This window comes from Passer montanus, unplaced genomic scaffold (assembly GCF_014805655.1).
Source record: "Passer montanus isolate IOZ18808 unplaced genomic scaffold, ASM1480565v1 scaffold22, whole genome shotgun sequence".
Classification (NCBI taxonomy): domain Eukaryota; kingdom Metazoa; phylum Chordata; class Aves; order Passeriformes; family Passeridae; genus Passer; species Passer montanus.
This window is the reverse complement of record NW_024366815.1, coordinates 8138129-8151579: the sequence shown is the minus strand read 5'-3', so window position 1 is coordinate 8151579 and position 13451 is coordinate 8138129. Positions and strand designations below refer to the sequence as shown.

Below are 13451 nucleotides of genomic sequence, written 5' to 3'. Positions count from 1 at the left end.
TGCAAAGAAAAGTATATTCTAAGGTTCTACTGACTTGGCAATTTTTCCACACTTAAGTGTATCACAGAACACACCCTCCCCTCAACAAAAATAAGTATTTCATAAAAAGGCATAAATGTTCCCTTGCACAGCCTTACAGAAACAGGGAATTCCTAAAATATTATTCAGAAATGGATACATAATTGCATAAAATTACAACAACAGTTTTCAATTTATTTTCCGCCCCGTCCCCGTTTTTTTTAATCAACTGAAGCTATTTTTATGCTTCATACTGGAAGTATGATGTCACAACATGACATCAATCAAACTTAAATGAGATGCTTCTGTTCACCCATCCTGAATGTGTCCTGATACACCCAATACTGCATCACATTAGTACCAAGAAAGCCTATGAAAAGGATCTCATTATGGATATGAATAAAATTATCACACTATTAAGGGACTTATGCGTTTGTCATTTATACACATCCCATGAACAGAGGAATTAACTGACCAAATTTTAGTCAAGAATATGTAAGATATATGATTCAGAGCCACTTCTAGGAATGAGTCTTTTTCTTTTAAAAAAGAGAAACTGTAGACAAATGTAATTTACAATTACAAACTGATTTTACTATTATATGAGTGCAGATTACAACTTTTAAACACTGCTTTACAGAACAGTGATTATCAGTTAAACTAATCTAGCTTTGAACAGTTTTCTGAGGTTAACTATGAATTGATAAAAGCTATAGACAAGCCAAAAATGTTGCCTACCTGAGGGCCAATAAACACTCTGTATTTATTATCAGGGCTGTCGCCTCCAATCAGGAAAGAGTTGGGTCCTATCTGCTGCAGCAAGTAGAGCCTGGCTCGCATCACTTTGTTGACACGGCGATTTGTCTCCTCAGGGCTGTATGGGGAGAAGCCATCTGGAGAAGGGGCTCGTCGAGGTGGTGTTATCCGACCGCTCTGAAACTACAGAAGTGCCTCCGTCACGAGCATCCAAAGGACAGAAAAGTGTTTAAATAGGTATGGTTTATTTATTTATAGAATAGCAGTCCCCAAAGCCTGGAACTACTACAATCTCTTCAACTGTATGATTTCAAAGGATTACTTTTCTCCCATATCCAGTAGTCAAGGGCAGAAGAAAACAAATTCTGCAGCTGAAACTTGTCTGACATTGGGACATAAAAGGAGTCTTTCAAATTGCTTCCTATTTTCATGTCATCATAGGTTGCCTTACCTATATTACTACCTATATACTACCTATATTACTACTGAATTATCTATTGTAATTCAATCTCAAGACAATCAGAGACTTATTACTCAATAAAGGAGATTATTCTATATAGCTGTAACACTAATATATTTCATAAACAAAAAAGTGCTATAACTATAATTTAAAAAGGGGAATATAAGCTCAACAAAAATCAAAAGTTTAAGAAAACTCCAAAGAAAAGAAAAAAAAGATACAGCTTGCTCCCCTTTCCACCGTGCAAGCAACTTTTAGATGAGGATGCTTTGGGGTTTTTTTGATATTGTTTCCCCATAATCAAAAAGTCAATGGCCCAAACATTTTAAAAAGACTGTCTTCATTTAAAGTCTTCACATTTCTAACATGATGAGATGTATTAATGGTTCCATCCCATTTCAGATCTTCTGCTTTTATTTGTACGCATTGCATTCCATGTTAGAATGAAAGTAATAATGAATTCACTGTATATCGTATAAGTAAAATATAAACTGGATTTCTAATGTTTTTAACGTGAAAAGTTAATATAAAACAAATCCCTCAACCTAGTAAAAATGGTAGTTTTCTTTTCTTAACCTTTCAATTTCTCATGTCAAGAGGAAAGGACCAGTGCTGCTGTCCTGTAACTTCTGATACTTGTCTCTAGTTCAGAAGAATGGCAGTATACATTTTAACTGATACTGGAAAAACTTGTTAAGAACAATGGGAAAATAAAACCAATCAGTTCTTATTTATCCTCTAATTGCACTGTGAATTTAACTGTTGATGAGCCTTTTTACAACAAGCTAGAGTACTAGATATTACTGCTCAAAATATAATCTTGATCTTCTTTAATTAAGCCAGTTACTCTTGCTCAAAACATTCTATTCTAGAATGCAATGATAGTAACTGTAGACTTCTAACAAAGTACATACATAAGTCTTCCTAATCTGTACATAAAAGTAAGTTCTGAAATAGAGGATCACTACAGCATACCAGTAAAACTTTTCTACAGGAATTTTCATCTCGTCCACAGTCCCATCCTTAATGGAATGTACCTGCCCAGAGAACTGACAGGCAGGTGAGACTACAGTTATTAAAAAAAAAAGACAAGAAAAAAAACCCCCACCAACGAACCAAAAAAACCCAACCAAACAACAACCACACAAGATGGTTAACTTAACGAACTGGCTTAACAAAAAAAAATCTACCAGTACTTCTTCATGCTGATCAAGCTAAGAGAACATACATGTATTCATGACTGAGTACCTATATTTCTTCATTTATTTCCTACCAATAACAAATGAAAGCAGGACTGAAGGAAAAAGAAAACACACATGAGAAATACCACATGAGATATGTATGTCATTCAAGGGATATCCTGTAATAACCTCTTTATATCAGCATCTTGCTCTACAGAGGGAGGATCAACTGCCCCTATAAGCAAAAGATTGTAGGATATAGCCAAATTCAAAATTACACCAGAGCTTGCAACTTACAGGCACTGGAGATACCCTTTTTCTTCTAACACCTGGTGACTCAGATTTAACTGTCCTAGCAGATGATGAAGAAGAACTGCTAGGAGAAGGGCTACGTCTTCCTTTTTGCGTAGGTGAAGAAGCAGTGTTATGTCCTTCAGCTTGAGGATCTAGACAGAGTTTGGTCATTTCTGATCCATCTACTTTTCCAGGGATAGGCTTCACCACCTTGCAGGAATTAAACCACATGTTGAAATTATTCATTGGTAATTTCACATTAAAGCAAAGCAAATTAATCAATAAATCTTTTGTTGTAATTAAGCCATTACGCAGATATTCAAATACTTCTTAGGCCATACTACGAACATTTGAGAGGGATTAGTTTACTAATCTATATGCAACACAAAAGCAAGAACCTTTCTTCCTGTCTGTTTGCACAGCTTGTGTTAGTTGTGGCAGCAACTGATTTGATTCTCAAAGTACTCCTGTAACCTTCACTCATGATACCTCAAAAAACAGCTGTTTCCCCATCTGGATAGTAGAAACCAAAATAATTTTCTTCTCTATAGGCACTGTGCTTTTTAAAAGCTATAATACTGGATCCATGCATTCCACATGAAAATACCAGCTGAAAAATACTAGGGCTACTATTCCTTTAACACAACACTTCTGCAAAATAAAGACTTCAACCATGCAGGTACTCCAGCAAAATTAGGTGTCCTGTTCTTTGTAAAAACCACATCCAGGTTTTTTGTCTTCCATACAAGCAAAACAGCTACACCACATCTGGTATCTGAGCTAACCACTATGCATGGTGCTGCACAATGTGGATAGAGAGGGTGCTCATGCAAAGGGAGTACGTACACCATAGTGCTTTGTCGCATCAACACTAAATTTTGAAATTGAGAATTGGAATATTTCAAGACAACTTTCAGCTTTCTGCCAGTCAGACCCACATAACGCATAAGAAGAGTAATGTCCCTGGGAATCAAATTAAAAAGTCACATTGGGAAGATTCAGTTTTAGCTCTACATTTCCCAATGTCTCAGAGGCTTGACTCAACACTGGAAGGACATTCCAAGCAACAACTCAGATAAACAGAGTAGATCTTTCCTAGAAACTTCCAGAGGTCTCTTTAAGACAAAAAGTGGAAGGGGCTTTCCCTCCTCAGGGTAGTAAGAGATATCTAGACTCAGTTACAAAAGTGAACAGGATAAAAGAGAAATATAAAGAGCCTTCCTACCAATTAATGCAGTAATATTAATGCAATAATGCCTCTCCTTGCCTGGAAGATCAAAATGTAAATTCATGTACCTATGGACAAACTACTTGTGTTTGAAAACATAAAAAATGTCAAATTATAGTAATTGAGAATCTAGAGCACCAAATGTATTAATACACCCACAAACCTCAAGAGAAGTGCGCTGAGCAAGGAAATAATTTCAAGCTATTCAGTAACCCAAAAGCATTTTGATTTTTAAATTTTAAAATTGTGCTATTTGACCCTTTGAGGTAATGGAGTTTGGTGTACTCTTCAGTATTTTCAACATTATTTCTCACAACAGAACCAACAGAACCTTCTTATTTCTGTTCCAGAAAAGCTGCCCCAAACACTTGCCTACTGCATCAGATGATCTTAACTTTACATTAGTGGTACATGTGAGTCATATCAACCAATTGCAACTATGTTCATAGGTAAGTAATGGCCATTAATTAACCAGCATTATGCTGAACAGAATAATGGAACTACTCTTGAAGTATTTCAGGTTTGATCTACCTACGTTTCTTAAAAGCACTTCCAAGCCATTTATGCCACAGCAGTATGCAAAAGGCTAAGAGAACGCTGTCAGGCAAGCTTCCCCAGAGCTGGGAGCGGGCAGGAGGAGCAGCGGCGCTGGGGTTCGCTGCCGTTTCGAGGTGGTTTCCACGCTCGAGCCGCGGGAGGGCAGCCGTGCCGCAGCCGTGCCGCAGCCGTGCTCCAGCCGCGCCGCAGAGCGGCCCCGGGACCGCCTCGGCCGGAAAACAAACAGCTGCAACCGCGGGACGCTGCACCCAGCCACGCTGTGCTGTCACACACCCGCAGGAAACCCACACCAGCACCACAATTAAGGGCAGAGAAATTGTTAAGAAAAAGAGGTTTCTAATAGGAAGAAATGTACGTGATTTTTGTTTGTAATAGCTGTTACAGATACCGTCCTTCCATCAGTGCCACCTACCACAGGGCCTCTTCTGCTTCTTCTTTCCAGCCATTCATGCTTCCAGGCTGGCATACATGTTGCCTTGAGTTTCTCCCTGATCATGCGCTCTTCTGGGCGGTCATCCATCTTCTGTAACCCCCTAAGGGTTTCTTTATTCTCCATGTCACGACTACAGCAAAGAAAAAAAAGTCATAAACACAATTAATTTCAGTTGAAGTATAATGTCACAGCATTGTTAAACTTTGTGCCACTCTATTCTCCCTCTCCTTACAATGCAGCTGCTAAAACATTATTTCCACCAGACTACAAGAAGCCTTTTAAGAGTTACAACTAATCACTTATTCTGCCATTTGAAGCAGAAGACCTGTTTAGAGGGATATTTCTTTAAAATGTGTGCACTACTTGTAGCACTGTAAAAATGAACATCTTGGCAAATACCAAACCAATACAAAAGTTACCTTCTATATAATGCCTTTACATTTTTCAAAGGTTTCACATATGTTGCAATGGTTCACGCATTCCTTTCTCCATTTTAAAATAATTTACAAAATTAATATAAATTAAAGACAAAAATTTCCCACAATCACAGCATGCACAAGCATGAAACTATATACCTAGTGCCCCATCATATATTAACTCTGCTCAAAACCAGAGAACTTGTAAACTAATACACAGTAAGTATCAGAGAATAATAAAATGTCCTGGGTTGGAAGAACTCTTAAAGATCATCTAGTTCTGATCTCTCACTGTGGGCAGGGACACCTACCACTAGACCAGGCTGCCCCATCCAATCTGGCCTAAACTGTATTTAAACTAGACACAAATGTCACAAAGTTAAGGCTAGTGGCCTTGTGAGTTCTCTCCAGGTGACTAATGACTCAAGAGTTCTTAAAATCAGCTACAGCAAGAGCAAAAATTCACAGCAAGTTCATATCTGTAAAATGAAAATTTAATCCATCTGGGCTTGTACTTTTTCACCTACAGCAAAGTAGTTCCTTGTGATTGCTGGCAACAGCGAAAAGGCAAGAAATACTGTCAGACACTGAAAAACAAATATGAGCAGTCTGGAAGATTTCCTGATTCTGTTGAGTTATCTGCTAAATCACCAAGAAAACCACATTCTTAAGCAGCAGCACATGATCCCCACCCATCTTCTTGAAGCCAGTGCTCTTTCAAAATAAGCAAGCTTGATTAAGCCAACTGTCAGAATGAGATTTTATTCCAAAAATAAATTCACAGCTTAAAAAGGGAGAGTATATAATAATTCAGCTACAAGCACTGCTTTCTTCCATGAAATCTCAGCTTCTAAAACATTTACCATGCAGTCAAAACTGCATTTATGTATTGTACGATGACCTAAAAATATATTCCCTGCAATATTCATTGCAATAAAATGATGTTAAAATTACAATTTCTATCTTCAGCAGCATTGTATTATTGAGGTAATTTATCACAAATAAATGTGCTTTAAAGAAAATGAGAAGTTTCTGCAAGTCAGAAGGAGAGTACTGTTATTTTTTTTCCTTCTCTCATTGTAGAGACAAAGGAAACAAAGGATTCTGAGGCAGGAAATAATACTTCCTGTTCAGTACTGAAACGTAATAAGCAGATGGACAGTGTAAAGAAAATATATTTTCTTTCAAGCTAACTTCTAAACCTACTGTTAATAACTGATTTTAGATATGCATAACTGTGTGATTCCAGTGATTAAGGTTTATAAGTAGAAACACAATCCACATAAGAATGAATGTTTTTTCAGAGGTTAAGCATTCATGCTTGCTTAACTTTAAAAGTAATGCAAGTGAATTCCACAACCCTGCCTTCTAGATACAGAGACAAAAGTAGTGATAATTCATGAAAACCGAAGATATTATAGCAGTAGGTAGAGTCCAAATGAAAAACATGCCTGAAAATTTCAAATGTGGAAGAAACCACTGTGTAAAAAGAGTCAACTTTAAATTTTTTCCTCAATCAAAAAAATCTGTTCAAGGAAATCTGTTCCAAAAAAAAATATAAGAACACAACTCTAAAGTAATATAGGCACAAGTTAAAACATCATTATTTTTTATAGTAGTTATCTCCTGGCATGAACCATCTCAGTTGCATGAATACTTCATATACTAGACAGAAAACACCACAGCAGTGAAAGAACGACACAGTATTTCATCTGTTCATACAACCATGATTAACTTCCCAACTGATACAAAAAAAGTCTTTTAGAGGCCCTTGGACTTGAATTCATGAACAATGTAATACAACAGCAGAGGCTTTACAATCTCTGCTTGTTCTCTAAAAAGCAGAAGCAGCTATCTTCCTCTCATGTGACAGCTAAACCGATCTACTCTTTTCTGCACAAAGAACTCTTGTGCTTTCTCTACATGCAGGTGGGAAAGACCAACTGTGTCTGAAAGCTTTTGCCTAGTAGATCAGTTATCTCATGCAGAATTTAAGTTGTATGTATATCCATGTGTATTTCTTTTTACTTATAAAGCACAACTTCTTAAGCTACTTCATATTTTATATTTTAAAGCCATGGCTAAAATAATCATTAGAATATTCATACCTGCTGGGTCTGTGGAAAAAAATATCTTTCCTGTGACTGCACCAAACTCCTACATACTGCAAGATATCCCCACCTTGTGTCCCTGAACCTGAATGGTTCAGGGTTTGTTTTTTTTATCTGTTTTGTTTTTTACATCTTAAGCAAACTCCCTCATCTATTCCAGGCAAGCTGATGTACAGTGATGTCTGGATTGCCAGTATATAGATCACTGTAACTCAGCACAAAATAAAAACAAGAAAGCCAGAGCATATTCCACCAAGGACTTCATCCTGCAGTGTACAGAGTATTTTGATTTTCACAGACCAGCACCTATTTGTGATACCCACATACTTAAGTGACTCTCAGGTGGTGTTTTTTTTTTTAATCACAGTGCAAAGCTAATGAGCAAGCTAAAAACAAACCTCGGAGAACATGCTTGAACCAGGAGAGCCTTATATTTCTCAACAGTCCACTCCTGTGCTTCATTAGGAAGCAAGGATTTTGCTCTTAAATGTTTCAGCTTCTCATAAGCCAAAGAAAAAAGATAAAAGGCACTTTTTTCTGATAAATTTTAACTTTTTAACTTTGCCTCCCCACCCTCCCCAACCCCAAGTATCTTCTGAATTCTTTGTATTAGTATTTTCAAACCAACAGACACCAGCTCCTGTACTAATAGTCAAGAAGTTACAAAGAAATGGGTCTAAATTGAGTTCTAGAGTACTGAGCAAGGTCAACAGTGTGATAAATACTGGAGTTTAATGCATAAGATCACTGATCTACACTTTAATAATTCCATTATTAACTTTAGATTATTTGCTTCATGACAAAACTCACTACAGTAAGATTAACACACTTCGTGGAAACAATCACTGCAACATGTCTTAATTTTGAAGACCTCCAAACAGCAACTGAATAGCGAGATCATTAACAACTTGTTTCCTATGGATCAATGACTCAGTATTTTATACTGAGGTATGCATTACACATGCTATTTTAGTGAACTATGGTGAAGTACATAAGCAAACTTTACTTCTAAGAGCTTAGTGAATTCAGTACTAATTCTCAGCAAGTATTTTTCTTACAAAAGTATATAATGGCATATGAAAGCTCAACTGTAGCTCCAGTTCATTTGCCAATTGTACATTTCATTGTACTTCTCAACAGTTAGATGTCTTGGCTTCTCTGCTATCTTACATGGGTAAAAAAGCTTTATCCAATAGCCAGACTGGACCATATTTTATTAGCAGCAGGAAGGCAGGAAAAACGCAAGCTCTGAAATAGGAGTCAATTCACCAAGAAAGGGAAAGGAAGTTCTATTTGCTATATTCGCAAGTATCCAGTCATACCAGAGAAAAATTATTAGCTGCTGAGTTGTTTGGGTTTGTTTTTTCTTTTAAACATTTTTCTGAAGAAACTTAGCAAAAGTAACTTGCATATGAGCAGTGGTCAAACCATGGGGAACTAGAAGAAACATTATGAACAAAAGTGGTCACAAAACAGCTATGAACAATCAAGGGAGTTAGTAGCAGGTTTGATGGAAGAGCACAGGATGAGAAAGAACAAATGCAGCAGACATTTTATAATCTGTCCAATAAAAATGCTATATATTTTTATTGGACAGATTATAACAAATCACAACTGGAAGCAACCTTAGATAGGACATAAAGATCTCATTCTGAGGATCTTAAGCAAGAACTATGAATATGGTCACCCAGCTAAACGCAATCCTAGCCTCAACAGGTGCCAAGAACACCAGGCTAGTTGGCCAGCCAGTCAGGAGGCATGGCATATAGGAGCAGTGCTCAATGTGAAGAACAGGGACAAAAGAGTTAGCCAATCCCTGAACTGAGGATATCAGCTACTAATATGTGGGGTAACTTATTGCCACAGTTCCAGCACTGCTCACAGCTTCTCTTTTACCATTAAGTACTTCTAATGAAATCAAGATTAGTAAATAAACAGAGCAAGATGGACAAGTCTTGGTCTGACCTCCTGGCAAGTCTCCTGTTCCTTCTCCTGACGATTCACTACTGCTGACAGCTATCATCTAACAATATGTGTCCAGTCTAACAATACAAAAGTATGGCACATATTGTGAAAAACTTCACAGGGAACTTTCTCAACCTGGTAATAAATGGCAGCAACTGCCACCTAACAACAGAATTGAATGTGGTACTTCCTAGAGACAAAGGTACTTGGCTTCCTAAAATAGTTACAGAGACTTTAGTTGGATGTTATAGAAGTGTGAAATTTAGTTGTATTATTCTGTTAAGAGTACTTCTTTGAAGGCTGGTATGTTAAAAGGTGGAACTGTAGAGTATTTCACTGCTAACAGGACAATATTCACAATCAAAGCTCTAACTACACAGACAGAGCCATCCCCTTCAGTAGAACCTCACAGGCCCTGGTCAGGAAGGATCATCCTTCCTCTGAGCCTCAGTGATGAAGGCTCAAAACTCCAAAGATGGATGCCAAAACATACATAGGTTGATTTCCTGCAGAGCTTTTCTACCTCCTATGAGGTAAAATTCACCTATGTAAAACATTTGCTTTTATTTCTTGCTCTGAAACCACCTAGCTGACCCTTTGAGATCCATTGCTCAGTACCCAGAGAAAATGAGTCCTCCTACAAAACAAGAAACAGCCTCCATTTGCAACAGATACTTGCTACTAAGCTAATAAAATGGGCTTATTTCCTGTGTATTTCTTAAAAAAACAAAAACTATCAGACATCTCACACCAGTATTACAGACAAGTTCCTAGGGCTCTCTAATTCTTTCTATCGTTATTTAGTCAGCCAGTCACAGTCCAGATTGATCAGGATGTACATACAGGTGTTTTCAAAACAGCAGTAATGTTACATGATCTCTTGGACTCCATACTTCCATACTAAACGATTTAGAGAGAAAAGCTGGTACTTTGTCTCTAAAACCCTTGAAGTTTATGCCATTATTGAACAGAATTTCTAGGACTTCCAGGAGGTAGATAATTTATATTGATACAAGAGACCCAAAGGTAATAATAATTGTGTAGTTTAATTATTTTAAATATGAATTTTGCTTAATAGACCCAAAATGAGATTATAAAGGTTCATATACTTATTACTGTATGACAAACTTCAGCATCCCAGCAGACAGCAGAACCCAGTATGCCCAGTTCATGTTATGCCAGCTGAAGAGAATGCACAAGTCCTATCCCCATCATGGTGCAACATAGCACTGGGTCTTCAAAAACAGCAGTCACGTCATTACAAAGACTAAACAGGAGTGCTCACTGACAGCAATATGATTAGTTCATCTGCACCAGGTTACAGGATCTCACGCACAGGTGTTAACAGCAGTCACGTCATTACAAAGACTAAACAGGAGTGCTCACTGACAGCTATATGATTAGTTCATCTGCACGAGGTTACAGGATCTCACACACAGGTGTTAGGCATTCTTTCACCCAGCTTGGCCCACCAGAGCTGTCCTCTAGCTCTTAAGTGTAAGAACAAGTTTTTACCTGTTCTGTATCATGCAATCAACTCCCTTTTTCACTTCTAGAATGGAGTTTGATCTCTTAGCCACCAAACTGATCTTTCGCCCCAGATTCATCAAGGCTGTCCTAGCTCAAACTAGAAGTACTAGTTGAAATGTGATTGGCCAACACATAGAAAGGATCAGGTCTGTGCAGATATGGCCCTCGCTGATGCAGAAGTCAGAAGCCATTAACAGAAAGATGAGAATTAAAGGTAGGGTAAAACCCAAAATACATGTCCTTAAAGTTCTCAATGGAAATGTCAGGCATGTATCCTACTGCTTCAAGTGTCTGTCCGATTTTTTAAAGACAGCATTTCTTATTTTATATTAGGTGATTGTCAGAGAAGAGTAAAACATCTCCATACATAATGCATGGGATTAAGAATTTCTTAGCTAATTTTACTCCCCTGTCACCAGTAGAGAACATCAGATATTTAATAGAAAAAAAATTATGCTTTGAATCAGCTTAAGATACTAGGGTATAGCAGATAAACCTGCACACTACATTCTCCACCTTCTATGAGAATGGTGGAAATAAGATAGGATACAAACTAGTAATTTGGACAGGATAAGTTACACAGAATTTAAAAGCAACAACCTACTAAATTATTTCTGTTATAGTTATAAATACAAAAAAATTTAGAATGTCTTGGCACTGTTCAAAATGGCAGAATTATCAGCAGATACCAAATGTTCAGAGATCACTGCCAGAAAGTTCTCTCAGCAAAATATGATCATAAAAATAACAATGAAAGAAAGCAAATGAAAAAACTGAAGGCTTGTTTTGTTTAAGCAAAACAAACAAACATAACATCCTCTAAAAATTTTAGGTCTTAGTGACTGGTAACTCTGGCCTCACAGAAGGAGACCAGGGATGCAAAAGAAATTTAACAGGACTCCTCCTGCTCTCTTCTGAAGAATGATCTGACTGACATGCTTTCATGATAATCACTATTTCTCACCAGGGTTATATTTGTTTCTTAGCATACACTGCTGACAATTACAACCAATTACCATTGTTATCAATTAGTTATACTGAAGTGGCAATCAGAAGTCATGAAGCAGGCCCCTAGTATTCTAAGCATCCCAATTTGTTTTTTAAATTTATGTTCTGTTATTTGATACTCATTTTTTTAAAGTTAAAGCTTTATTTTTTTTCCTCTTTTCCTATTTCTTGTCTATATATTTATTAATCCAAGTGACACTGGGAATTTCTATCATTAGTATGATATCATGATGTAATAAGAGTAAGCTACACTAAACAGGCACTGAACTTGCTAAAGAGGGATATGTCTTGTTCACTGACAGTCAGACCCATTCAAAAAGGCCTTGTACTCTGAAGATTCATGCATACACTGAATCTTGCTCAAAGGCCAAAGTGGGCTAAATGTTTCCACAGAGATTTCTGACTGTCACAAGAAGTTTTCCTACAATGAAGAAATAACATAAAAAATTCCTTGCAAGCCTATTCTGAGTAACTGCTGGGTGAAAAAAAAATAACCCTAGCAACCCCAAACCACTTATGGTAGGTACATATTGAAGAGCAGTATCCTCTATCAGCAGAGAGCTACGGGGGAACTGGCTCTCACCATGAAGATCCAGGTTTAGGTTCTGCAGACCCTTAATGCTCACACATGCAGTGGCTTTGCAGGTGTAGAGTGCTCTGTGCTGAACAGGGTTGTCTCCTTTGGAACAACAAGACCTTTTGGTGGTATCTGTCAGCTAAGCTAACCACAAGCCAACCATACAGTAACTACACCCACTTTAACAATGGCAGCTACTAGTGCAAATGTTAGGGTTTTTTTAAAACAACAAGCTACCACGACAAAAAAAGGAGGAAAAGGCATTCAAAACTTTTGTGAGCATATGGCTAAAAATGATACAACCTCAGAAATTCCTGTTTTGTCTTCTTTAAAATCTACAGAATTAAAATAAGTACAGGAATCTTACCAGATAAGGAAGAGAATGTTTAGTGAGACAATTTAAAAAAAAAAACCCAAAAAAACCCCAGTGCAGTTATCAAGCAATAATAATATTTTTCCATAATAACAAATCAGGGCTCTATAACAAAACAAGAAAGTCAATATAGGACAGCAAGTATACGCCTTAAAAATATATCATTGTTTCTTATCATCTTCAGTGGGTTCCTGAGATTTTATTTTAAAACTGCTGCTTTCCCATCTTACTTATAACAATGTATTTAAGTTCTAATTTATAGCAATGCATATTCCCTATGAAATGGAAATCTTGATACTAACTAGAAATTACATACTGTCAGAGTAAAAATGTAATGAGCTGATTTCTGTATGATATGGGTATCTTCAGTATTTGCTTAAAAATTAACTTACAAATTGCAGACTCATTCACACAGCAGTGTGAAAGCATAACAGAAGAGAAGCATTACTTTATGAGAATTCCAGCTTGTCACCAGTGACTTGAGGAAAGACACTGTTCCATGCAAATTACATTTGATCAGAAAGCCTTTGCATTCAAGTTTTC

The 13451-nt window shown here is 37.1% G+C and overlaps 1 protein-coding gene across 4 annotated transcripts in view; it reads right to left on the bottom strand.

Annotated features, from left to right (window-relative positions):
- MAP3K1 (mitogen-activated protein kinase kinase kinase 1) overlaps positions 1–13451 on the bottom strand; it is a 58971-nt gene that overhangs the window by 18629 nt on the left and 26891 nt on the right. For all 4 annotated transcript variants that reach the window (XM_039709762.1, XM_039709760.1, XM_039709761.1 and 1 more), the window contains exons 2-4: positions 4908–5058; positions 2713–2919; positions 757–957 (exon numbers count right to left, since the gene is read on the bottom strand). In XM_039709762.1, the coding sequence (XP_039565696.1) occupies positions 757–957; positions 2713–2919; positions 4908–5051 (552 nt within the window). In that variant the 5' untranslated portion in view covers positions 5052–5058. The remainder of the gene's footprint in view (positions 1–756; positions 958–2712; positions 2920–4907; positions 5059–13451) is intronic.